This window comes from Seriola dumerili, unplaced genomic scaffold (genome assembly GCF_002260705.1).
Source record: "Seriola dumerili isolate Sdu_G_001 unplaced genomic scaffold, Sdu_1.0 BDQW01000025.1, whole genome shotgun sequence".
Taxonomy (NCBI): Eukaryota; Metazoa; Chordata; class Actinopteri; order Carangiformes; family Carangidae; genus Seriola; species Seriola dumerili.
In genome coordinates this window covers 8,564,537-8,589,778 of record NW_019174280.1, presented here as the reverse complement: position 1 = coordinate 8,589,778, position 25,242 = coordinate 8,564,537, and the positions used below count along the sequence as shown (strand labels likewise).

General features: G+C 41.5%; 1 protein-coding gene across 1 annotated transcript; it reads right to left on the bottom strand.

Moving 5' to 3' along the window:
• Nucleotides 1-21,549: 21,549 nt before the first annotated feature.
• Nucleotides 21,550-23,383, bottom strand: LOC111240362 (homeobox protein OTX2-like). The gene is made up of 3 exons (XM_022770349.1): nucleotides 23,287-23,383; nucleotides 22,736-22,887; nucleotides 21,550-22,205 (listed from the first exon to the last, which is right to left on the bottom strand). Exons 1-3 carry the CDS (start codon nucleotides 23,381-23,383, stop codon nucleotides 21,579-21,581), a joined length of 876 nt encoding a protein of 291 aa, XP_022626070.1. The 3' UTR covers nucleotides 21,550-21,578.
• Between the last annotated feature and the right edge of the window lie 1,859 nt (nucleotides 23,384-25,242).

Below are 25,242 nucleotides of genomic sequence, written 5' to 3'. Positions count from 1 at the left end.
AAAGGTTTCAGAACTGCAAAACATAAAAAGGAGAACAGGTGTGAGAATAATTATCTGATGTAAGAGGGATGATACAGCAGGGCAGATCACCACAGGTCTAGGATCAGTCACATACGGGTCTTACTATAAGGGGAACAGGCGATGAAAACACCTCAAGCAGCTGCCCCCTTACTAAGCACGCCAAATCCAGTGAATCCTGCTTTTGAAGTTAATATATACAACAATTAATGTAACACCATTGGCATGTGGATGGAAGAACCGTTGCAGCACCTTTTTTTTTCACTTTTAGTTTATGACCTGACTTTTATTTGAGCTAATTTCTCTTTACTTTTCTTTAGCTTTATTCTTTATTTAACTATCTTTGGGTTACAGGTGTCCATATGCAATTTCCTTTTCTTTGTTTTTAGATTTTAGTATTGATGAAAACTTCAGACACATTATCTATTTTAGCGTGGCATCAGGTTATTTAATACGACCAGTAACATCATTAGCTCTTCCCTAACTTTGTTTTTTGTTTTTTTTTTGATTATATGTATCAATTGACCTTCATTCCAGATGGCAAAACCTCAACCTCCTCAATTTATGAACTCACCTTGTTATAGGGGAGTGAGTAGCTGACACTTAACCTCACAGTTAATACTGCATTCCTTTAAATACATCTGTGTTATGTACAGCTATTTTGTATTATTTTATATCATAATCTTCTGTAATCGTCCGGTGCACAGACAATCGCTATACACATGTCAATAAACCTGTTAAAAAGATGAAGCTGCTCTGTTCTGTCTCTATCAATTACTTCTCTTCTGTAGAGTATGAAACATAAAGCATCGTTATAAAGTCACGAATGAGCTTATTACAGAGCCCAGTTCAGTGTATTTAATTGTAGCAAAAAGCGAAGTGCACGTCACGTGTGCTGGCTCCAGCAGAGGGCGCTCTCTACCAGCTCTGAGGCTGACAGCAGGCCAAATGCACCGTGATGGAGTTGCTTTCAGTTGCATCACCTCTTTAAAATAATCAAGCGTTTTAATGAGCAGTTTTGGCAGTCGTGTTCATCACCACACACATGTGATAAGAAGCTGCAAATGTCTGCAAAATTACAGAACGCCTGATTTAAAATAGCAATTTAAAAGACTTAAGTTCTTCTCTCTGCGAAAGAATTCAGGATGTAGAATGAAAGACCTGCTGAGAGTGGTGTTATTCAGAAGTTTGTTCAAAAATGATTTCACTGGGGAGGAGGCTTTTTCTCTGTCAAAGATTATGAAGCATATTTCATGCGTATCTCACTGACACACTACATTTAATCTCTTCCAAAGCATGTGAGGGAGAAAACCAAAAGCATGCTGAAACTCTATAGAAGAGACTGTGAAAACAAAGTAAATTCTTCTACATGTTAAGACATACTATAATGTTTGGGCTGAGGAGAGTCAGTTTTGATGAATGTTGACAACTGGTGTTTGAAATGTTTAGGATATATACTTTCTTTAAAGCCTCCTGTTTCATAGAATATACTTACACACACTCTATGTGAGAGTGAAATGTAATTACTGCTATAGTCTGGTTTTTACTCCATCATGTTATAATGGGGAAGGAACTCTTGACATCCTCACTAACAAAATTGTCCAAATATTACAGATATTACAGTGGCCTAAAGTTTAAACAAGAGAACAGAGTGACAACTGATGGAAGTGAGACTGTATGGTTGAACCCAGAAATACTGTCTAGTGTTCATTTGATTCATTCTCGATGTCAGTACCGGATCACACCTAGACCCAGGACCACCACTAGACCCCAAAAACCCCACATTAACTATGGCAGTTAGTTCATGGTTATATGATGGTTTTAATTTCGTTTGAGAATATGGGAAAAGGCGCCGCTAAAGTATTATATCACCTGACATAAGGACTTTGAGTGTAACACATAATGGCTACATCACAGAGCGACATGTCATTTGAAGCAATTCTGCAGACACCCAAAGCTGACACCAGATGTGTCACACAGATATAAGAAGTAGTCAGGTACTGTGACTGATCTACTGGAGTGATAGTGTGGTAAAGCTTCTGCCTCTCTGGAGGGCTGACACCTATGAACATTGAAATAGGACATTGATGTGTCCTGATGGGTTGACACATTTGAAGATAAAGCCAGTGTGTGGGCTTTTATGTATGCTGCTTCATTATCTAATGTTGAGGCTTTGTCTTGAAGAGGGGCCTCGCGGCAAGTATTGTAAAGTACTTTGAGTGGTCAGTAAGACTACAAAGCGCTGTATATGTGCAAGTCCATCCAAGCACAGAGAGGGGAGGTACAGGGCTTAACAGGGGCCCAGCAGGTCTTTCTTGCCCTGAGGCCCCTTGCAGGTTTATCCTGCCATGCTCAGTGTGTGTGTGTGTGTGTGTGTGTCAGGGGATGTAGCATAGATGCTGGAGGCAAGGTTTAGCAATACAGTTGTATTCTCACTGGAGGGATTTGTAGGTTTTGATCCCAGCTAATTAATGTGAAACCCTCAATGGGAGTAATGGGTATCTGTGACCGGGAAGTTTGAAGGGGACTCTCCTGTCCCTGTGTGTGTGTGCTTTCATGCATATGTCTTTTTGTGTGTGTGTGTGTGTGTGTGTGTGTGTGTGTGTGTGTGTGTGTGTGTGTGTGTGTGTGTGTGTGTGTGTGTGTGTGTGTTAATCATTGGCTCTGAAATCTTTGCTCTCTGTGGACTCACTCTGAAGGTAGCAGGGGGCGTTCATACCATTGTTCATCAATCCACCCATTAACTACAGACACTGGGAAACTTTAATTAAGCTGGGGCCACAGATGATTAATTAACTTTAAGACTTTCACTTCTTTTTTCTTTCCTTATACACATTTCACTAAGTCACCAAGCCATAGAAAGTGTTAATTTAGCCACATAATTTACAAATCCAATTAAAGCCAATATTAAGGCACCACAAGCTGCTGTCCTGTGTTCTCCAGTCTTATAACATTATTCTCTTTTGTGGCTCGACTGGCAATGGATGCCTTCACATGTAAGCCGAGCAGAATGTATTAAACAGGGGTTAAGAGTTGTAATAAGTTTGATTATTTTATGGAGTTTATTATGCTGTGTTATCCTGTTAGGGAGGTGATGTTGTGGCAGTAGGTTGGTAATCCGGACTGTCTTGTGTCTCACAAAGTAGTCTCCTGCTCTGCTGTCGTCACACAGTTTGTGAAGGGAGGGCCCAACCTGTATGTGACTGGGTGAGAATACGACAGAGGAGGAAATCTGTTTCAACACCTGCCACATACAGCTACCTCAAGTCTTCAGGAATATATTTCCTCACTGTGGAAGTCATGTGAAGCCTGCTGATGATGTTACTTCAGTTTATACACCCACTCCGTCTTCTATCAGACCACTAATTCCCCAGTACATTTTTCGCACTATTTACATCAAATTTCATATACAGCAGTAGTAATGCTGAGTGACGTTGAGGTCACGCCCTCCTTTTATAGACCGATTCCAATGTTTTTAGGCTCAGTATGTTTAAATTTAACTACTTTTAGGTTAATATTTATTTAAAGGATCCAGTATTTTTCCACCAGAATTTTATGTCAGAATTTGAACCTTTATACAACAGATAACAATGATAAGAAAAGAAAAATCCAAATAATACAAACAAATGGAGACTTCTTTGTGGTGTCTGCTCAAAATCTTCTGAAAGGAGTTCAGTGGTGTGTTGGGTATAGGCTATTAGTATTTCTAAACTGTGTTTTACCATCTTGGATGTTACAGATGTAATTCCATTCACCTACATTATTATAGAATTTAGTAACACAATCTCACCATATCAGGATAGGCTACCACTGAAAGCAGATTACCAGTTTGTGGCACATAATAGAAATAGAAATTAAAAAATAGCAAATTACAAATCAACACATAACCATAAACTGTAGACTGTCCACCATGAGGTTTTTGCCTAAGCTATCACATGAAGATATGGTCTTTATGAAGAACTGTAATAAGTTTCTCCCAATCACATTCTGTTAGAGCTCTGGGCACTTTAAAGCCCCGCCCCCTCTGAAGCTGACCAATCAGAGCCCAGTGTGCTTTGCCCGCCAACGTTTTGCTTTCTCCCGCAACCGTAAACAAACGGTTGTGGCTTTTACAATGGAGTAAGTTCTGCCTTATCAGTTTGAACCAGATTCCGATCTTGAACAAGAATGATAGACCCGATCCACGATCCTTTGCAAACTACTATTAGGAAAACAAGCATAGGCTTACCCACCGCCAGCCAGTCGGAAGGAGGGAATGGTGGTGTGGAGAGAAGTGATGCCAGTAAAGTACTAAAGGAATATACAGTTGTAAATAATCAAGGAATGGACATACAATCGACCGTTTTTAAGGTAGGGAGTCGCCACCGTTTTGCTGGTTTACAATGCTGGTACATCTGAATGAATTGTACTGTTGTGCTCATAGTTACTGCAAATGAACTGAATGGTTACATTGTGGACGAGGTATAACATGTCAATACTAAACATCTGGTCATCGGTGACCCCGTTAAACATCACAAATCCTATATTAAATTTTGCCCTGACAGAGGTAGGCTACTCCCTTTGGTGTGTACTTTGAGCCCTGCAACTGAGATCATTTACATGCACAAAAAGCTGTATAACATAATATAGGAAAGGGAAACCTGGAAAAGCATAATAGGTCCTATTTTAACTAATATTTTTACCTTTGAACAGGTGCAATATTTTAGGAGAAGCTTAGGGTTTTCCTCCATACTCTTCCACTAGTTTTGTTTTCTAAAATATCAAATTCTGAATGGCTTATGTGACAGAGTTAGAGGCTAGCTTAAATGTGCTAGCTCATGCACTTGACTTGCTAGCTGCCAAGATAGATACCGTGACAACGCTAGTCATAGGCAGAATGGTTTGGCCATCTTTTCTCATGTTGCTGTTTTTCAGACCCTTTATTTATAGCTAAGACATGCATTTATTTTACATTTAGCCTCATGTGCCCAATTTTTAGTCGTGTTTGTGATTCTGCACATTGGATTCAAGTGACCTTTCCTGAGCCTGTCAGTTTGTATTTTGTAGTTGAAACTGAGCTAATTTATTTCTCCATTTTGGTTCCTGTTTGACTTATTTTGCTGTTGAAACTGAGCTTATATATCTTTCATGCTCCTCATTTTGAATAGGGAGGTGCTCTTGTGCTGCTGTTCCTCTGCTACTAAGTGAATATAGGCCACTCTTCTGTTCCCACGTCTTCTGTTCCCACATTTTCCCAAAGTTCCTTCTTTTCCTCCCTGACGTTGCTTGCGCTGCTCGCTACTCTCACTGTGACCAATAACAGCCCTGAGGAGGCATCGCTTTAATACCCTGTAAATGACAACTAATGAAGATGGTATTTCCCCTCATTACTTTGTGTCTTTTAGGGGGCAGGGCTGTCAGTGGTGCTTGGTTGATGCAAACACGTGCCACTTTTATTTTACTCAGCTATATATTCACGGTTGGAAAATCTAAGTGTTCCTCATCTTTTTTCCCTCTCCTCAGCACCTTCAGCGGTCAGGGATGAGCACTCTCCTCTTATGGCTGTATCAAGCGCACGCTCAATTAGCATCGCATGGTAGGTGAGAACCATTTTGAAAACATTTCTCATTACACCTTATCGCTAGGGCACAGAGGGGGGCAACATGAAGCAAATTAGAGGGGTGAGCAAACCACGGAGGGAGGACTGGAAACATCAAAGTGTTCCTGCTCTGTTTAAATTGAGTGATCTCGTGTGAAAGATCCCCACTACATAAAGATTAACCCCATCCACCCCCCACCCCCCCCACACACCCCCACAAATCACACATACACAGCTAATATCACACACCCACATACCCTTGAATTCATGTGTCAAGGGTTAATAACTATGAGGATGAGGACACTGGGGGGCTCGTGTGTGGTGTTCCTGCAAATGAATGTGTGCGTGCATGTAGAATGTGTATATGCTTGTATGCATGTGAGGATGCTTGTGTGTATAACTGGGGGGGTGGGGGGTGCGGGGTGGGAGCTGACTGCACACAAGCAGGGAGGAAGAGATCACACAGCAAGTGTGAGAGAGGCTCAGTTTCATCTCAGACCGACGGACTGACATGTTACAAATCCCAGCAGCAGCAGCACTGAACAGACCTGCCAGCACTCAGGAAAACACTGACACACACACACACACACACACACACACACACACACACACACACACACAGGCAGTCTGTGTGAGAGTTGATGTGTTGCCTGTTTTCCTCCAGTTTCATCATGTCCTTTAGCTAAATGCAAATTTTGGTCCTTTTCATTACATTGTAAAATGTGAGAGCTGAGGTTGTGGTATCTGTATGTGTGTGTTTGTGTTTATGAGTCTTTCAGTGTGTGCATATAGGTGTGTCTTTCCATCCGTTTGTGCCTGTTGTCTTCGGTATGTGAAAAACTGTGTGTGCCTTCTGTGTCTTCCCCAAGTTGTCTTTCACTCTGTGTGTGTGTGTCTGCTCAATCCCGCCCGGTGGATTAGTGACGTTGGTGGAGCTCACCCTCTCCCTCTGATAAGGGCACGCGCTGCTGCCTCCCGCTCTCTGCTCCCCGCGCTCAATTTCAGATAGTGCTAATGGAATCTGTCCCGCGCGATTGTAATGCAAGCGAGACTCATTTTCCATGGAGCTTGGAGCTGTCAGCTTGGCAGGACTGTGGGGGGGTTGGGGAGCAGGAGGGGAGAGCCAACGAAGAGAGGGTTGATGGGAGGACGAGGAAGGAGAGGATGATGATGAGGAGGGTGTGTGTGTGTGTGTGTGTGTGTGTGTGTGTGTGTGTGTGTGTGTGTGTGTGTATGTGCGTGTCTGACGTGTGTTATGGTAGGCCTCCTCCCTCTTGTCAGGGAGCTGTAGTGTAGCTTCCCACACATTGCCCATCATGCTCGTACCTACACACACACACACACACACACACACACACATTTCCAGGTTAACATATGGTAAACTTTATTCATGACATTGGAAATATCAGTTTGAATTCCTATCAAAAGTTCAACTTACTTGTTTTTGTTAAGCTTTTACCCACATTTTGTGGCCTTCATCAGCAGATGGAGTTTGCTCGGTTGTCCAGGGGGCAAAAAAGCTCTGGAGGGGTAATATATTAGTTGTCGTTACATAATCATTATTTTGGCAACAAACTCACCAATACAACAGGCTTTTTTCACATCTGAAATTTTGTTACTAATGATATTAACAATGGCTCAGTGTTATTCAAGTGTCCCAGTAAATCCTGACAGTGTGACTTTGAGGCAGCATGAACAACACCAGGACCCTGAAACTGAAGCAGCTAAATGAAAGTCAGCTATCATTGATTTTGTTGTGTACACCTGCGTATTTTTTCTACTGGGGGCCGAGCCTTCAGCTTTAAAACTGTCACAACTGGCTTTGTTGGTCAGATTAGTTCGTACTGTAAAAAGCAGGTCATAATCTGAGGTTTTGGTGAATAATTATGAATTTCAGTGTGGATTGTTTCGGCTTTTTTTTAAAATATGTCAACATTTCTACATATTAATTGAGACAATTGCCACCATAGTTATGGACATTACAAAATAAATAACTTATTGCATTATATGCAAAAATGTTGACATGCTCAACATTTTCATTACTTAATTGAAAGGTCATTACTTGGCTTGCTTTATGGTAGTTATTACATTAGCGTCTCAGTGTATTGCTAGATTCATTTTGGAGGCCTAATGTTTTTTGGATAAACCTCTGAGGTTGGAGTCCCCTACAAACAGAATCCTCTGCTCTGATTTATGACTTTTTCTAAGCCTAGATGAGTTTGAACCTGTGTGTCACTTTTGTACATGTGAATGTGAGTTAGGAACCAGTTGCGTTGTAAGCATCTGCCTGCAGGTGGCAGTGTTTGCATGTTGAACAGTGTAAGAGCATAGCTGCTGACCACTGACCAGTTCTCCTCTGTGGACTTCCTTCTGCTCTCCACCTTGTTCCATTCTTGCTTCTGGACCCATCTGATCAACTACTATATTTTCTCCTCTTATTCCTCTTTGGTATTTATGTTCATTGCCTACTTAAAACTATTTGTTTTCAGAAACCCATCCACAGCTCTTTTCACACAGCTCTGCTCTTAAGGAGTCATGTTGAACATTATTTATTTTTCCTTTTGTGAGCACTAACTCAACAGATTCCTGAAATTAATTTCTAGTAATAATTCTTGGCATAAACAGTGTATTTGCTGATGAATTAGATGAGAAATTCAGTCCAGTCCAGCCACACACAGGGCCAGGGAGTTCAGTAAGGTCAGGCCATACGTGTCACTATGTGATGTTCATTCTCTTCCTGTCCCAATCTCTGCTCATTCACTGCTGTTCAGTTCAGCAAGGGGAAGGGAAGGAAATACCAATTTGGCAGCGTTACAGGGATTACAGTGGTTGTGGGCATCTTTAATCTGGGACAGACTGTGGCATTTGTCTGCACTTAAAACTGTCATCAGCCCTGCCCTGTCTCTCGGCCTGTCACCCTGTTAGAAAAAACACGAAACACGGCTGGAGCTGATTAGACTCTTTAAAATAAATAAATAAAATAAATAAACAGCAACCTAAATCTCACAGCCAGGGCTTTACGCAGCCTGAGCCCCCATTACTGGTACTCTACCCCCTGGGAAGAGTTTAGCGTCAACAGACCCTCCTTCTGCAGGGGTGGAGGAGGGTCTCCATCACTGACAGTAGATGAATGTCTATACCACATCAGGGAGTTTAGTATTCTGATAGAAAAACCAATAATGCGCAGAGAAGTTCATTAAGGGTCAGACCTGCAAGTGAAGAGCAAACAACCTTTAATGGACTCAAATCCAACATCATTCGTTGTGCGTGAGCGGACACATATGCTTCTGCAAACACACACACAAACAGCGTCACACACATGCAAAAGAGCATATGCTTAATCACCATTGGAGTTTCCCAGGAAATAAAAAAGCCGCGGTGGATTAAATCCTTCGAGCTGAACATTAGAGAAGTGCAGAGTTCAGCTCTTGCAGAAAAAAGGCAAATCATTATCTTCCAGAGAGAGAGAGAGAGAGAGAGAAAGAGGAAGAATCAGAGGTTGACGGCGGCAGACTGTGATACTGAGGAAGAAAGGCGTCACGTTGCGAGGAAGACAGACTGATAAAAGAGCGAAGCCATCAGCGGCGGAAGAGAGAAAGGGCCCCACAAATTGGCAAAGGGAAATCAGGGTCTCTCTGCTTTGCATTTCATTTACATGGCTGGCCATATCGACCAATCGGATTGGGAGCGGAGCCCGTGGCTTAGGAAGGCGAATAAAGACTCCAAATGCCTTCACTGCTCTCATCCCTCTCTCTCATAATACCCTGTCTGCCCTTCTTTTCTCTCTCTCCCTCTCTTTTCTCCCCTCGCTGTCATAATACCCTTTCTCTCCCCATTCTCTCCTCTCTGGCGTGGTAGTATAAGTAGACCCTGTCCGATGTGATAGTGGGATGAGGAGAGGGAGAGGAGGGGGAGGACGAGAGGTGAGGAGGAGGGGTGCCACCCACTCAAACTTGGAAGAGCTAGAGCATGCGTGTGTGTGTTTGTGTGTGTGTGTGTGTGTTTGCATTTGTGGATGTTTATGGGGGCATGTGCACACGTTTCGTGTTTGTTGTTTTCACACATAAACCCGACACAAACAGAAGCAGCGTCAGCCGATGTGTTTTTGTTGTTTTTGTTGTAGTTGTTTGGGAAGCGGGGATCCTGCGGCGCTCACCTGCATGACACACACAACGTAACACCAGCAGAACATTTTGTTAACCAGACAAATCCACTGACACAGAGTACATGCAAACATACACCAACAGAAGACATAATACATGCTAATTAATTTAGAAATGCTCTATAATTAATGAGAATTATATAATGTAATTACATACTACACATGGTAGATGATAATTAACACTGATCACTATCATGTGACATTTTTGACATACAATTGATGGTGCATTTCGTCAGTGGAATGTATTAGCACACACACACACACACACACACACACACACACACATGCAATGATAGACTTCCCCTTGGTTCCCCATGAATTCATTTGAATAATGGCATGTAGACACACATCAGAAAAACCCATGAATGACCCCAGGCATTTCTCACAGTAGACATGCAACCACTTAACGCTTAAGCACACTCACTCTCTCACTCACTCACACACACACACACACACACACACACACACACAGACCTTCAGGGTATAATTTTGTGCCATATTAGGAGTCTAATAGTTTACCTTCCATCCATGCAAGAGAGGCCTCCATCTGCGAGTCAATTGAAAGTTTTGGAGAAAGCGGTGGAGGATGAGAGAGGAACTTATTCTCTTCTGTCATAGATAATAACTATATCCACCACATTAGTGCAGCATATTTAGATGTTCCTTTTGTGCAGTGGTGGAACAAGTATTGTGATCTTTTACTGTAGATGAAGCAGCAATACCTCAATAACAAGAAAAAATCTTGTCGTCCTAATTTTACTTGAATAAACCATGTGAGAGTGTTATATTACATCCTCATTAGTCTTTGAGATTCATATTAATGCCCATTCAGAAGAAGATCTGTGGTACATCCTTAATGCATTTGGGGAAATCTGGCCCTGAAGTGTCTAAGGAAGACACATATTTTCCATCAGTCCCCAACAGTTCACAAAACACATGGATCACTTTCCCTACGCAGCCTCCTCACCTTCAGAGCTGACATCAACAAAGAAATACAGCAGCTTATCAGCTGTGCCAGTGGATCCTTTGTAAAACACAGGAGTTTTTGCAGACCAAGACATACAAGTGACGACCAGCATGTTTGTTTACAAGACAGGAGTTCGCCACACTGTTTGGTGGTTTTGCTGTTTGGAGCAGAAACCTGTTCTGTCTCGAGTAAAGACATCAGAGCCTCGAGGTCCTACCGCTAGAGATGTATCCAAAGAAATCTTGAGCATGATCTGGAAACACAAATAGAAATAACAGTTTGCTAGAGCAAGGATCGTACTGCCACCGATATCGTTTAACACCGAGTCAGTAAGAATACTGGACTCACGTTTGCCAGTACAGATCCTTATATACGTATAAGGGTGATCTCTTTTCCACATCAACCTAGATTAGACAGTTTTTTTTTTTTTTTTAAATCTTGGATTTGTGCAAAACTGGTTTCCTAAAAAATTCTGCTAATTTAAAGATGGACGTAGTGCACTGAGAAACACTATTTTCTAGTCCTAGCTGCTAAAGACTCAATGCCTTGCATTTCAGTATCTGAAGGTTGGAAGTGTATCATCGTCGTCATCATCATCAGAGCATGACAGAAAAAATGAGTTACTCACTGTCACTTCCCTCCATGCTGAGATTAATCTGTGGTAACACCTCACTTGTCATCATCTTTCATCACCTACATCATCCTCATTATCCTTTTCCCTGTCCAAACACACACACACACACACACACACACACACACACACACACACACAGTGAGTACCCCTCATTGCCGTTAATCATCAATAACAATACCTTATTTGTCAGGGAGGAATGTTTACAATGGGATGATCCCCCCCCCCTTGGCGTGTGAGCCCCTCCCCCAACACCACAGTGTGTCAGTGTGCCACCAATTACTGAGCGCAAACTGAATGAGGTCATAACGGGATGGGGTCATTAGCAAAACAAACCCACCGACCCCGTGGGGCAAAAGGAGGCGAGGAAACAGGGGGATCTCCTCCAGAAGATCTCCCCCAAACATCCCACCACCACTGAATTTACAGGCACAAGCTGAAAGAGCCCCCCCTCCCCCACGTGCTCTTCACCACCATCCAATAGTGTAAGACGGTCAAACTTGGAAAATGTCCTTGAGCACTCAGAGCTTTGTAGTTCATTTTTTGGCTGTACATCAGGATCTTGGCATCCGTTTACATCACCTTACTGTAATGTCTGTGATAGGTTTAGTTCAGTCATGTCATTAAAATATATTTAGATGACACTGAAGCTGTGAATTACATCATGCATACAAAAACAAGTGTTACACTGATGACTACTAAATTTACATGCAAGCAACTGATGGCTACTCTCAAGCCGTTGGATGATGTTTGTAGTATTTCTTTTCCTGTACTTCATCGCTACTGACATTTTTCATTCATGTCCCTGCTTGTATGTGAAAAATTACTTGCCAAATTTAAAAAGCTTAAATTACGCTAATAGCTAGCATCCTCCATAAGCCATGAAACTACAACCTGTGCTTGAAGCTAATTTGAAAATAACAAATCAACAGTAGCTTCCATTTCATGGATTCAAATCAATGTTGCGTAACTTCTTCGTAAGAAGCTTTTTTTTTCAGTTTCTGTTGCTCAAACTACATCTAGTTTACCTTTTATTATTATGTTTATTTATTTTTCAGTATATATCCATTGCCTTTTTTGATTGGATTTTTAAAACAGCAGTTCATGAATTTCTTTTGTGGGGCAAGTGGGGAAAGAAAAGTACGGTTGAAGTTGATGCCGCAGAGGCTGAAATATCCAATACCATGGACGAAGAGTTTTACAGGCTGCACATTGCTGGTGAATTGGCTCTGACATGTAGTGATGATATGGTTAGTTTGCAAATGTGATATTGTCAATCTGATGTGTAGATGAAGGCCTTTTTTGAGTTTTTAGTTGACCCTTTCTGTAGTAACTTAGAGCATGAGACCTTCAATAACACCTAAGAGCTGACAATAGTTGTTTGTGTTGATGTTGTCCATGCTGTTCTTGTTAATGGTGACGTTGTTTTGTGGGCGCTTCATGGTCAGGGTCGCCTGTTGGTTTCTCCGTGCTGACGTCACTATGTTTTTATGGTTGAAAAGTAGGACAGCAGATCTGTTATGGGTCACCGTGGAGCAGGCACGGCAAAACACCTCCCTGGGCAGCACACACACAAACACACACACTCGTTAAACCCACTTAAACAACAAGTGCCGTCTATGGTGTGATAAGAATGATAAAAGTCGATAACAGATATTTAAGAATAATAATGGTCCAACAAGCTGTCCATCAGTCATTCAGAACTGCAACTGTGCCACCTGCAGCTAAAAGCGTCCGTCAACATGAACATACATGTCATCTGCCATATCATGCACTGCGTCTGAAGCCATTATTTCCCAAACTATGAAAATATTGAAGATGCTAAAAGCGATTAGCGATGAGGCTGTCCAGTGTGTGTGTGTGTGTGTCCTTTGTTGGCCAAGGGCATATTTGTGTTTGTGTATCTCCATTGTGACGCGTGTAATCCGCATGCTCTCTAATCCCAGAGCAGGTGGCCAGGCGTGTGGCGGCTGTGGGGGTGCAGAGAGGGCACACTCTTCCTGCTCCCTTAAACACGCTCACACACACACACACACACACACACACATATGATTGATCCACAGACCCATAAACACATCCATGCTTGCTCCACATTTTGTGCTTTATATTATCGCAGGGGAGAGGAAACACAGAGGGACACTCGCCTGCACCAAGTCACCCACACCTAATGCCCACAAATACACACGAGCACTCATGGCCTGGTGCAGGACCTGTGACTGGGGAAAAATCTCAGCAGAGAAGCACGTGCCAGCATTTCCAGTCTGCCCCTCCCCAGCCACCACCTCCCTCCATGTGTCCGCAACAGACACGCTCGCCTCCAGGAGCTCACTGCTGCCCTTAACAGGTGGGCCGAGCCGAGGCGGGGCAGGGAGAGAGGCATCTGTCAACAAACTCTACATCCATCCTCCTCTCCTGCACTACCTCTCCATCTGCCCAGAGAGAGGCAGAGTGAGGAGGAAGGTCAGTAACGCAGTGGAAATTAGGAGACGGTCGTCATGAGGCCTCTCCTGAAGCCCAGCGGTTGTATTCTTCTCTGTGGCTCGTGTCCCACTTCTCTCTAATTGTACCAGAGGTGAACTCGCATGTGGTTTCATAAGGTTTTCTGCACTGTACCGTTGAATTGACAAGCAACGGGAGGCCCCCTTGACCTTTGGCCTTTGCATTGTAACAGCAGTACAGGAGAAGTTTGGCAGTTGAGGTCTCTGCGTGTCCACATAGCGAGCTGTTGGCACTGATGTGACCTTATTTAGATTTGCTATTTGCTATGAGTTTGTATATTTGTCTGAGAAGTAATTGCTTTTTGATTTGGAGCCTTGTTGTTTGTGTTGAGTTCGCAGAAATTAATTAATAATTAAAACAGTAGTTTTCCTAATGATTATGAGCATGAGCTCCATGATAACTGAATCAATCTATTTGCTGAGGAAGACTGTGAGATGCTGATGAAAGCTTTCAGAAAAAGTGAATAAGTGGACCTTGAGTCAAGATTTTTGTTTGTGGCCAATTTTTTTTTTCTAATCATAGAGAACAGCAACCTCGGTCAGTTAAATTTATGTCATTTGCAATGGATTACAATGGTGACACATTGTTACAGTGGATATTTCCAAATGTCTGTGGAAACATCTGAGATAAATCCTGCTGTAATGCAGTTATTTAATGTCCATGCATGTGCTGATTATTATATTTATATTTGGCGTTATTTTAGCTGTTTACATGACAAACATGACATTACAATACAAGGTTAAAATTAGGTTTTGCTCACTGTTTTGTTTAGATAGTGTAATAAAACAGTTTTTTTTTACATATATAAATAATAAACATTCATATTTGGATTAATAATTAGAAATATGAACAGATTCACAGCCTGTAGTGCTCCTTGTTCCCAATTTCAGATTTTAGTTTTAGAGTTTACAAGCAAGTGCAGCAACACCATTATGGATTTATTGTATTTCAGCATCAATCACCAGTCACACTGTAGTCCGGTGTTTTAGTGACAGTTAGGTGGGAAAAAGTGCACTGACCCGATTTGTCCTTAGTGCTCGTGTTAGGAGATATATGTATTATTCTTGAACCAATAACAGACAGCCTCCGATCGATCAGTTTGGATCAAACTTTGCTGAATAAACTGACAGCCATCCACTGTGGAGGTGTGAATGTGATTTTATTGTGATTTTACAGTTTCTGTGACGCCTGCCTCCTCAACGACACTTATGTGCTCCATATAGGAGCTTCCTCGACAAAGCTCCCTGCAAATATCTGTTTGCGTCAAATGCTTTTAGTTTCAGCTTATGGATGTAAATTTGGCCATTAAATGCATGTAATCTGTTCCTCTTATAAGGAGATTTATGATTTTTTTTCCCCCTGCTAATGGTCTGTTCTCATAAGGGCAGGAGTGCTTTGTTGGCTGGATGTCCACTGTTGACATAATCCAGGGTTGTAAGGTCCTGAAGCTAAATGGATGTTAAAAAAAAAAAAAAAAAAAGAAGAAGAAAGAAACATTAACTAGGCATTAACTTTATGTAAAGCATTAATTCTCTAATGGCATTTCATTTTTTTTTACATATGCCAGATTTTCTTTAAACCCGTAATCAGCTTTCTGCTCTATGTCTGTGTGCATACATCATATGTCTGCTGTATTCCATCGAATAACAATATCTCAGCATTATTGATGTTTTGACTCACATCTTCACCCCCAGCCGTATGGTGGAGACACCCAGCTCAAATCCTAGAAATATTCAAGGGTCATTTAGTGAAATATTTCACTAGTGTTGTCTTTATGAGGTTTACATAGATTCATAACAGGCTCAAGTCTGGAAATCAGTTAATTCTACCAAACTGAGTTATCACTGGGTGAGATTAATGTACATATTATGAACGAGGCCTGTGCTCATCGTGGTTTCCTTTGCCTGCAGGATTCAAAAAGATGACAAAGAAAAATCTAACAGTACCAGGTCTGTCACAGGACTCTGGGAAATTAAAAACATGCAGTGTGCCATGTTTTCAACACAAAAATAGCATCAACAGAAGGTGAAAGCGGTTATTATTATTGAAGCAGCACTCAGGAGGTCCAGCATTTTCTGCTGTATTTCCCTCATAATTGGAAGGAAGCCAAATATATAAACATACTTCACAGCCCCATGATCCCAGTTCCTTCCACAATGGCACCAAACTCTCCCTGGGCACCTGACAACATGTAGTAGAGTGAATGGTAGAACAACGCCGTCAAACAATCTATTACTCTTAATATACTCACGATTAACAACAATTTGACCGGCTGCATACATTATCACTAATGTTCTGTTTATTGATCATAAAGAACAAGAAATTACCTCTTCAAAAATGTATATAAAAATATATAATATTGATGAATAAAATTACAATAAATTACACTTTAAATCCATTTTATACTAGTTTATACTTCTACTCCACCACATTTCAAAGGGAAATGTACTTTTTATTCCACCACATTTATCTGACAGCTAGGTACTGCCTGCTTTTACATTACTCATTTACATACACGAGTTTCCATTTAAACATATATTTAGTTATATAATAAATATATGTGTAAAATACCTTTTTCAGCCTGAGACCCCTCACACTGAAACAGCATCTAGCTGGGGCCCCATCATCGCATTTCAAATGTCTATGAGAGTTAGTTCTACTATGTTGTTTTATTTAAATGATTGTCAGCGGCTCAAAGATGTAAAATTATCCAATCTTTCACACAAAAGTAAAAATTCAGTTCAAAGTCCCAAAAACAAATGTGTGTAGCAGAACTAAAGGAGTCAAAACTAGCTCCATGTCGACCAGTTATGGCAGTAAAAGGCTGTTTATGCATTGATGCAACAGTATTAACAATCTAATAGGGCCTAAGTACTTCCTCCACCACTGCTGAGCTTTTTCAACCAAAACAACAGCAACATTTACGATTCAGAGCTCTGCTTCACTCTGAACTTCAGGTCTCTTCAAGAAACTATCTCCACGTCTAAGAGCGTTTTCTACATTAGAGCTGAATGAGTTTTCTTTGAGCATTTGCACCAGAATAACGGAGGTGTAAATTAAGGCTAATTGTAAATAAAATGCTTTCAGCGATATCATCTACTTTAAAGTTAACCTCTAGTCTAGTGTTTGGAGCAATTAAAAGAACATTTTGCGATGCTTTAAATCCCATAAAAACGTCACATTGCAACATTTAGTGTGTACATCTGATAGAACTGAGTTTAATCTCATCAAATTGTGTAATCCTCGAGATGAAATCACTCTAAACATTACATGGCTTAACACGGATACAGAGGGTCATGAAACGTTCCTCAACCGCCAGTCTGACAGGAGTACAGAAACACTATTGTTTCATTAATTTAAATGAGATTCCATGACTTGTTGTTGAAGATGAATTATGTATGTGTTGCTGTGTTGATATGTGATAGACAAGGTCTCTCTGGGAATGTAGGACACATACTTATGCATAACAATAGTCTTCAGTTATATTCTCACCAACAAATTGGCCGTTTATCTCCAATGCTCTTTTCTTTATGAAAGAAAGTCTCTTCGGTTTATCTTGTGCTTATCTTTTATGCAGCTGCTGTAGAGAAATCAGGTCCATATCCCACTTTACCAAATGGCAGTTATACTGTATTCAAATGTGGATGAGTGTTGCCCTGTTGCCCCACTACTTCCACTAATTCTTTATTCTTGAAAAAAAGAAGTCATATGCCTGTCAGTGACATGGTGCAGCTGATAATAGCATAACCTAGTTAAATTAACCCTGATAGGCTTGTTTGAATCATGAATTCTTAAGTAAACATCTGTTGATGTTTTGTGTCATGCCTTTCGTTTTTCCAGACATTAATTGACATATTGGTCTGTTCCCAATAGGCCTGTTGTATTGGTCTGACTGGGGAAAAATAGCACTATTCATTAATGTTCTGGTCAACTCAAGCTGACTACAAAAAGAGCTGTAAGAACAGGATGCTGGGTATGTTTTTTTTTTTTTTTTTTTTTTTTTTGATACCAGGCCATTCTGAAATAATTTCACATGGATTTTGGTTGCTTCAGATGCATAACAAGCTTTTATGCTTTTATTGAATTTCTATTTGACAGAAATATTAAGAGGTGTAAGATACTGGCAGTAAAAAATGTGGATGATTACTTCATACATAGATAGATAGATAGATAGATAGATAGATAGATAGATAGATAGATAGACTCAATTTTTATATGAATTGATTTATATCTATTGAATTAATCTCAGTGGAAAAGTGCAATGTTTCAACAGTCAAATAGATAGGATGAATGGATAATCAAAACGCTATATAAAAAAAAGTCATAATAAACAGTAGAATAAAAGAAACTGTAAATAAAAAGCTTGTAATAGAGACTGACCTACAAGTCGGACCTTAATTTGTATTGAATGTACACTGTAGCCTACAATGATAGTGCCCTATAGTGCAATACAGAAGCCTAGTGACTGGACAATAAAGATCATATTATAGGCTAAGAGGTCTTGGAAAAAAAGGTTAAGGGCGTATAGGAATTGCTGTTGTTTGAATGTCGAGACCTATTTGACCATGAGAATTTAAAATGGCTTTGAGCTCAGTCGGTTAAACACTCTGACAGACACAGTAGCCTCTTATGTAACTTGTTTTGGCTCGGTATTATGACATGAAAACATATGACTATCTCCTCTCGTTTTATGACTGTATAACCGGCCGGGCAGGAGTACCGAGTGTTGCGGTCTCTGAGTACCGGGTCTATGGCCGTGGAGCAGGATCGAGACGCCCCTCCAGCGGCGCTCGTGTCCCCTTCTCCGCCGGTGGGGAAACCTGGAAATCCCTGGCCGCGGTGAAGTGGTGCCTCTTCGGGGGGAAGCCCTGCCTCAAGACGACGGTCGACAAAATGTGCGGTCGCCTCGGCCAAGAAGAAGCTTCCCAGGCCCTTTTTTATTATTATTGTTTAACATCCTCAAACGCGATGAGAGGATTAATGAAGCGCGTCTGCCGGATCCATATGTCCCCTTTAGTGCCGCTTGTGCTTAATTAAAACCGAATAGATACTCGGGGACCCCGGGTCCTCATGCAGCAGGACGACTGACTTACTGCTCTCTGCCGACGTTTATTACTGAAGCTCTTGATGCTTTGAATATGACTCTGGCATCAAGAAAAAGAAAAATATTTAGAGGACAAAAAACATGCAAATTAAACAAACAAAAAAAATACAGACTTCAGTTTATTTAGGGGCACGTTTTATTTGACTGTGACTGTGATTTTTTCATCCCAGAACTTGTGACGAATAAAATGTAAGAACTGTAATCTTTATGGACACATTGATCTGACTGTGTTTTTGTTATTCATCTACAACCACTGGACAGGACTGAAGGATTTCTCCCCATAAATTATAGCCTATCCAACGTTGCTCATATATGTAGTTTTTTATATGAATCATTGCATTCTTCTTCAACTTCACATTAGTTCTGCAGCAGCTTTATCGTAAGGGGTTTTTTTTTCTTTTTATATATTCATGTGTCTTATTCTTTTCTTTGTGTTTCTTTAGGTCAAGATTTTAGGTTTTGATTTTCAGCGTGATTTCACATGTTCAGACCTGTGTCAGCTCCGAATCTTCTGTCATGATTGAAGCGCTTAAAAACGCATCAGGCCCATTCAGTGTTACACATCAAAATAAAAGTACAATAGGCTCAGTTCACACTGGTGTTTAATGGACTGCATCCTTCAGACAATAGTCAGCTGTGTGTTGCTCTGTAATTGTGTGCGTTATTGGTGCTAATTGGGGGTCAAATGCGCAACAAAGCGCTTCAACGGCAGCAAAAAGTCACGGCAGAGTTTTGAGAAGCCTCGTGACATCTCTTGTCACATCCTAATTAGACCGATAGCACGAGCCTCCCTCTTCTTCTTTAATCCATGCACGATCCACTGGATCATACAGCTGCTCTCGCCTCTTAAATCTCAGAAAGGTGTTTGGTGTTTGGTTTTATGTCCCATTCACAAATCTGTGCCAAACAGGACTGATCACAGATGCCTGGTTCTGAAAAACTGATTTTGATAGAGTTTGTTGCGCTGACTCCTTCATCACGCGTGGATTAAAAATAAAGGTTTACCAAAACAATGTGAAGCTGAATATGATTTATAATAATAATAATAAATAATAATAATAATAATATCATCAATATATGATCATTGATATAATATTTCAATGATGTGTTTTTATATCTCATAGCTGCTGTTTCATCTCAATCACTTCGTCTTGTCTTTATTGACGTTTTCTGAAAATATGTGGCTCTAGCTGTAGTTTTTTTTCACACTATATGATCACAAATGTACCCAGCACGTGGGCCTCAGCAGATATTGTTTCAACGTTTTGCCTCTGTGCTGTTTCCTGTTGTATTAACCTGACTTTAAACTCGTGTTTGCCTGTGCACTCTGGAGCAGCAGAGCTCATTTCACATTTTCTCCGTGTGAACCGGCCTCAGTGTGCGCCCTCAGCCAAAGAGCAAAATTTTGGATTATCCTCTTTATGAGGCGGGATTAACATAGCTCTCCCATAATTCACATTCCTGCCGGCCCGGGCACATGTGTCAGAAATCATGCACTTCGCGGGCAGTGATGTAGCGGTTAAACGGGGGGGGGGGAATATAATGACATTTTAGTGATGATCACAAGCGAAATGATTGACCTTTTCCAGCAAAGCATCTAATTTGAACCAACCGACACTTTTAATGTAGGGCTGGGTCAAAAAGATTTATGCTGAAGCAAGAACTGTGAAACATGAGGGTGAACTGCAGCAGGCGTGTTGACATGTTGTGTGTAGTGCAGGAATAAACACAGAAGATTTGCAGATGCAGCCACAGAGTTGGGTCAGGTCAAGTGGTCTTTATTGTTATTTAGTGTTTGTGGCCTTCTCACCGCACTTTACAAATGAACTTTGCTTGCTGCTGGCTTGATTTACCCTGCACTCCCTATTCCATTCAACTAATATGTCCTTATAATAATTTATCATTTAACACTCGAGACATGGAAATAAAATGATCAGATTCACAGCTGGGTTTGTGGCGCGAAGCAAAATTGCATACAGGTAGGCTAGTACAAAGAATCACAATAAAAAATAAAAAATAAAAAACTAACAGGGGAAAATTAATCATCCAAAAACACATAAGGGACATTTATGAGCACACGCAAACGGACTGATTGTCTCTTATAACTAGTCTTAAACATATTTCTCATAAATTAAATAGTGCATCCACGTTCATGTCAGAGCTGCCCTCTCTCTCACACACACTCTCTCTCTCTACAACACACACACTCATGCACAGAGCTTTGATCAAAGGGGTCCTTCAGCGTGCCAACAAAATAAAAAAAAAAAAGAAAAAGAGAAGAGAGGGGAGCCTTTAAGGAGCTTAAAAGAAAACCTGACCTATTCCTCAAACTCAACCAAGTTAGGCTTGGATCTTTTTCTCTCTTGATCCTTTTTTTCCTTTTGGTCAACAAATTTGTTCCGTGTCCTTGATCAAAGTTGGGGAGAAGTCAGTCTGAATGTTCAATAAGTTAACCCAACCAGTGAGACAACAGGCTGGCAGCCCTGCTCGGCTCTGCCCGAGGTAGAAGTTTGGGCCTAGTTGTGGAAAAGCGCCGCACTTGCTGCTCCCAACCTCGGGGCTTTTACTTGCCTGTAAAGTCTGCAGTTTATGAAAATTGTCCCTTTTAATTCTTTCCTCTCACAACACTTGAAACTTCCACGCTGCTTGGTCTTTGTAATCCAAACAGTCCGTGTTGAAACTGAGCTTCCACGATGAGGCTGTTTGGTCCTTATAGTCCAGGCAGTCTGCAGCGCCGCTGAAGCCCAGCCCCGCCGCTCCGTACGCCGACGAGGAGAGGGAGGACGCGGGGCTGAGGTGGCTGGATACCCCGTTGCTGCCCATGGGGCTCATGGCGGTGCCCGCGGCGGATAGCTGGTGGTGCATAGGCGAAAGGTAGGAGCCGCAGTCCATCCCGGTGAAGTACGACGACGAGCCCGTGTAGCCCTGGTTGTAGCCCGACGCCTGGGTGTAGGTCATGGGGTAAGAGCGCTGCATGCAGGAGGAGGAGGAGGTAGACAGCGGGTCAGAGAGCGGGGAGATGGAGGCCGGGCTCCAGATAGACACCGGCGCCGCGCTGCTGCTCACAACCGGCAGTGAGGTGCTGGAGGGCGGCGTGAACTGCCCGCTGGCTCCGCTCTCTGAGCTGGCCTCTCTGACCGGAGAGCCTTTCTTTTTCACCGGCCTACTGACAGTTTTGTTCTGGACTCCACTTTGGGTTTGCTGGGCCTGCTGACGGTGTTTGGCTCGTCGGTTTTTGAACCATACCTGCAACGAAAAAATGCGTTTAGATTAATGTTACTGAGCTGTAAGACAATTTAAGGTTTGTAAATATTCTTTTTACTGTTTCTATAATTAAAGATGTAGGGGCCTACTCCACAAACCCTGCAGTGTAGCCGGATGATGAATGGAAAAATATCTGAGTTAAATATTCCAGTGATAACAAAGCCAAATCAAATGATAATTATTATTGATCTCAGAAAATTTTCTATTTTTTTTTTCAAACTATATTCATTATTTTACAATTAGTTTACAGGCTACAAACAGGCTTTATAGTTTGTCACTCTATGAATGTATTCTGAAAGTAGAAAAGTGGGTTACTTATAAAGTGAGTTCATAACCTGGTAATTCACATGGGACTCAATTAAAACGATGAATGATGTGACTGTTATTAACACTTCCCCTGAAGAGGACACTTTGCCCTCAAGTGGACTCTCACCTCTCCGCGGGATAAACTAACAATTATAGACCTTCCATGAATGAACTGTGTGGTTCAGGTATTTGTGTTGGACCCTCACCTGCACTCTGGATTCCGGCAGGTTGATCTTTAAGGCCACCTCCTCTCTCATGAAGATGTCAGGGTACCGAGTCTTGGCGAACAGATTCTCCAGCACGTCGAGCTGGGCCCGGGTGAAGGTTGTCCTCTCTCTCCTCTGTTTGCGAGGGGTTGCTGAGGAGAAGAAGAAAAAGAAGAGAGATTAAAAAAACTGTGATAATGAAAATAAGAAATATTGCAGCGTCAGCTAATTTCAAATATACCAACTTCTGTAACTTGATTCTAAACAATTGTCAGATATAATCTTAAATGTGTGAACCTATTTTATAAATGACACAAATAAAGGCTCTACAAGTTCTAATGAAGCCTTGGTTATGAATAATTAAGGGCCTACAAATAGTCATTTATAATTCAGTAGGCCTGGTTGATGTGATACCTGTGTTGATCATTGCAACAAACTGCATTTCTGGACACCTCCAGGTTATTTACATACATACACTCATAAACTATCCAGACAACCTGGTTTCTGTTTGTATTTGTCTGTTTAGGTGGTTGCAGCCTGCGGTGTATTACCTTGGTATCCGACTGAAGGATGCAGCAGGTCCACTCCTGAGGTAGATAAGCTCAGTCCGTTCACGGTGTACGGCGGCTGCTTCAAATAGGACATCATGCTGGCGGCCGGACGAGGGGGCACCGATGAGAGGAAAGAAGAAAAACAGGGCAGAAAATAGCGTTTTAATCCTCTCGCGTCTCCGTTTGGTGAATCACCTGACCCAGAACGAGCTGAAGCAGGGCACAAAACAGGGAAAAGAAGAAGTGTTGGATTTTCTTTTAAAAGATGTTCAGGTTTATCTGTGTCCGCTGATTTTTACGCGCAGCCTTTACGCACCGCGGTGGGTTTACAGAAGTGGGCGTCCTCTGACTCGCAGGGCTCTTAAAGCCGAGTGGAGACCCCCAGCTGTCCCTGCTGGACTCAGGATGCTCTGTCTGGCTGACAGGCGTTTACGCCATCACCCCCCCCCCCCTTCCCCTCACACACACACACACACACACTAACTGCTACTATAACCCCGCCCCTTCTTACCCCCCAACACACTCCTCTTCTAGTACCACCAAAACAAAACATTGTCGTTAAAATGCGCACACTCGCTGGGCCCCAACCGGGCTCTCAATTAGCATATCCTACCCACAGGTTAGGCGAAGCTAAATAGACAGCTGATTGGGGGGCCATTTGCAGAAACAAAGCCCACTGTTGACGGATAAGTAATGCTGATAACAAAAGACCTTAGGGAACAAACAAAGAAGCCAATACTGCAAACTGAGCGCTCATTCAAATACAACTCAGCATCTTCATTTCTATATCTCGGGCCTTTTGTTTGTTTCCACCGAAACCCTTGTACATTCAAATGTAACGACATTATAATACGAAGGACAACTTTACCAAATGATTAGAAACATGGAGGCATTCCCCCAAAGTGAAGGCTAATGCTGACATATTATTGACACTCCTTGGGGCGATTCCCCCTCCTTCACTAATGAATCGCTCCCGGTAATTAGATTTGGAAGGTGAGACTGTCGAGAAGTGTTGATTAGAGAGGAGCACTTCATCTTAATCTAAACAAACAAGGAGATGGCCGCTAAATCTGTCTCCAGGTCCTGACATAAAACTTTACAGGAAAGAAGTCTCAGATTTAACCTGAGAATATATTGTGCTCCATTAGTGAACGCTGAATCTGAACGAAGTGTTATGGACGTCTTATTAAAATAACAGCAACAATTCAAACTTTTACACTGAAAGAAAAAGAAGCGATGCAGCCTAAATTACATTTACAAAGACACAGAAAGAAGTAATATTTTGTTCCTATAGAAATATTATAAAAATTTCATCCGTAAATCCAGGACAATCGGGACACTGCAGCAGCAGATGTAGCCTAAATTAATACATCATTTGAGAGTTTATATAGAAATATTATATAGGCTAAATATATATACATATATGTATGTATGCGTATCATAAGATATTAATCAGTAAATGTTTTACAAGTATAAGGGTAGCTACCAGAATCATACGCAATTTTAAATATACTGAACTAGTTTTCTTCAGAGGATAAGGCCATTGTTAGGCACAATAATAGGAGAAAAATAAAACACAAAAAATACGTTTATTTTTTCTTATCTTATTTAGTACTAACTCTTTTTTTTTGTAATAGCTAATTAGGTTTACTACCATATGCTGCTGTTTGAGGCCTCTCGTAACGTTTTCCAGTGACACCTACCTGTGGAATAAAGTTCCCAGGACCCCAGGGTGCGCCCCTCTCTAGCCTGACCCTTCGTTTTTATAGAGCCAATAACGGACACTCCTATACTCAATCTGTCACTTTTTTCACCCCCGGCTACCGGTTGCTCCACATCCGTTCAATAATAAATCCCCTGCCCAGCCATTAATTATTATTGGCTACAAGAGATTTTTTTTTTCTCTTCTTCTTCTTCTTTCTGTAAGAAATTAACGAGATAATCCGGACGGCACGC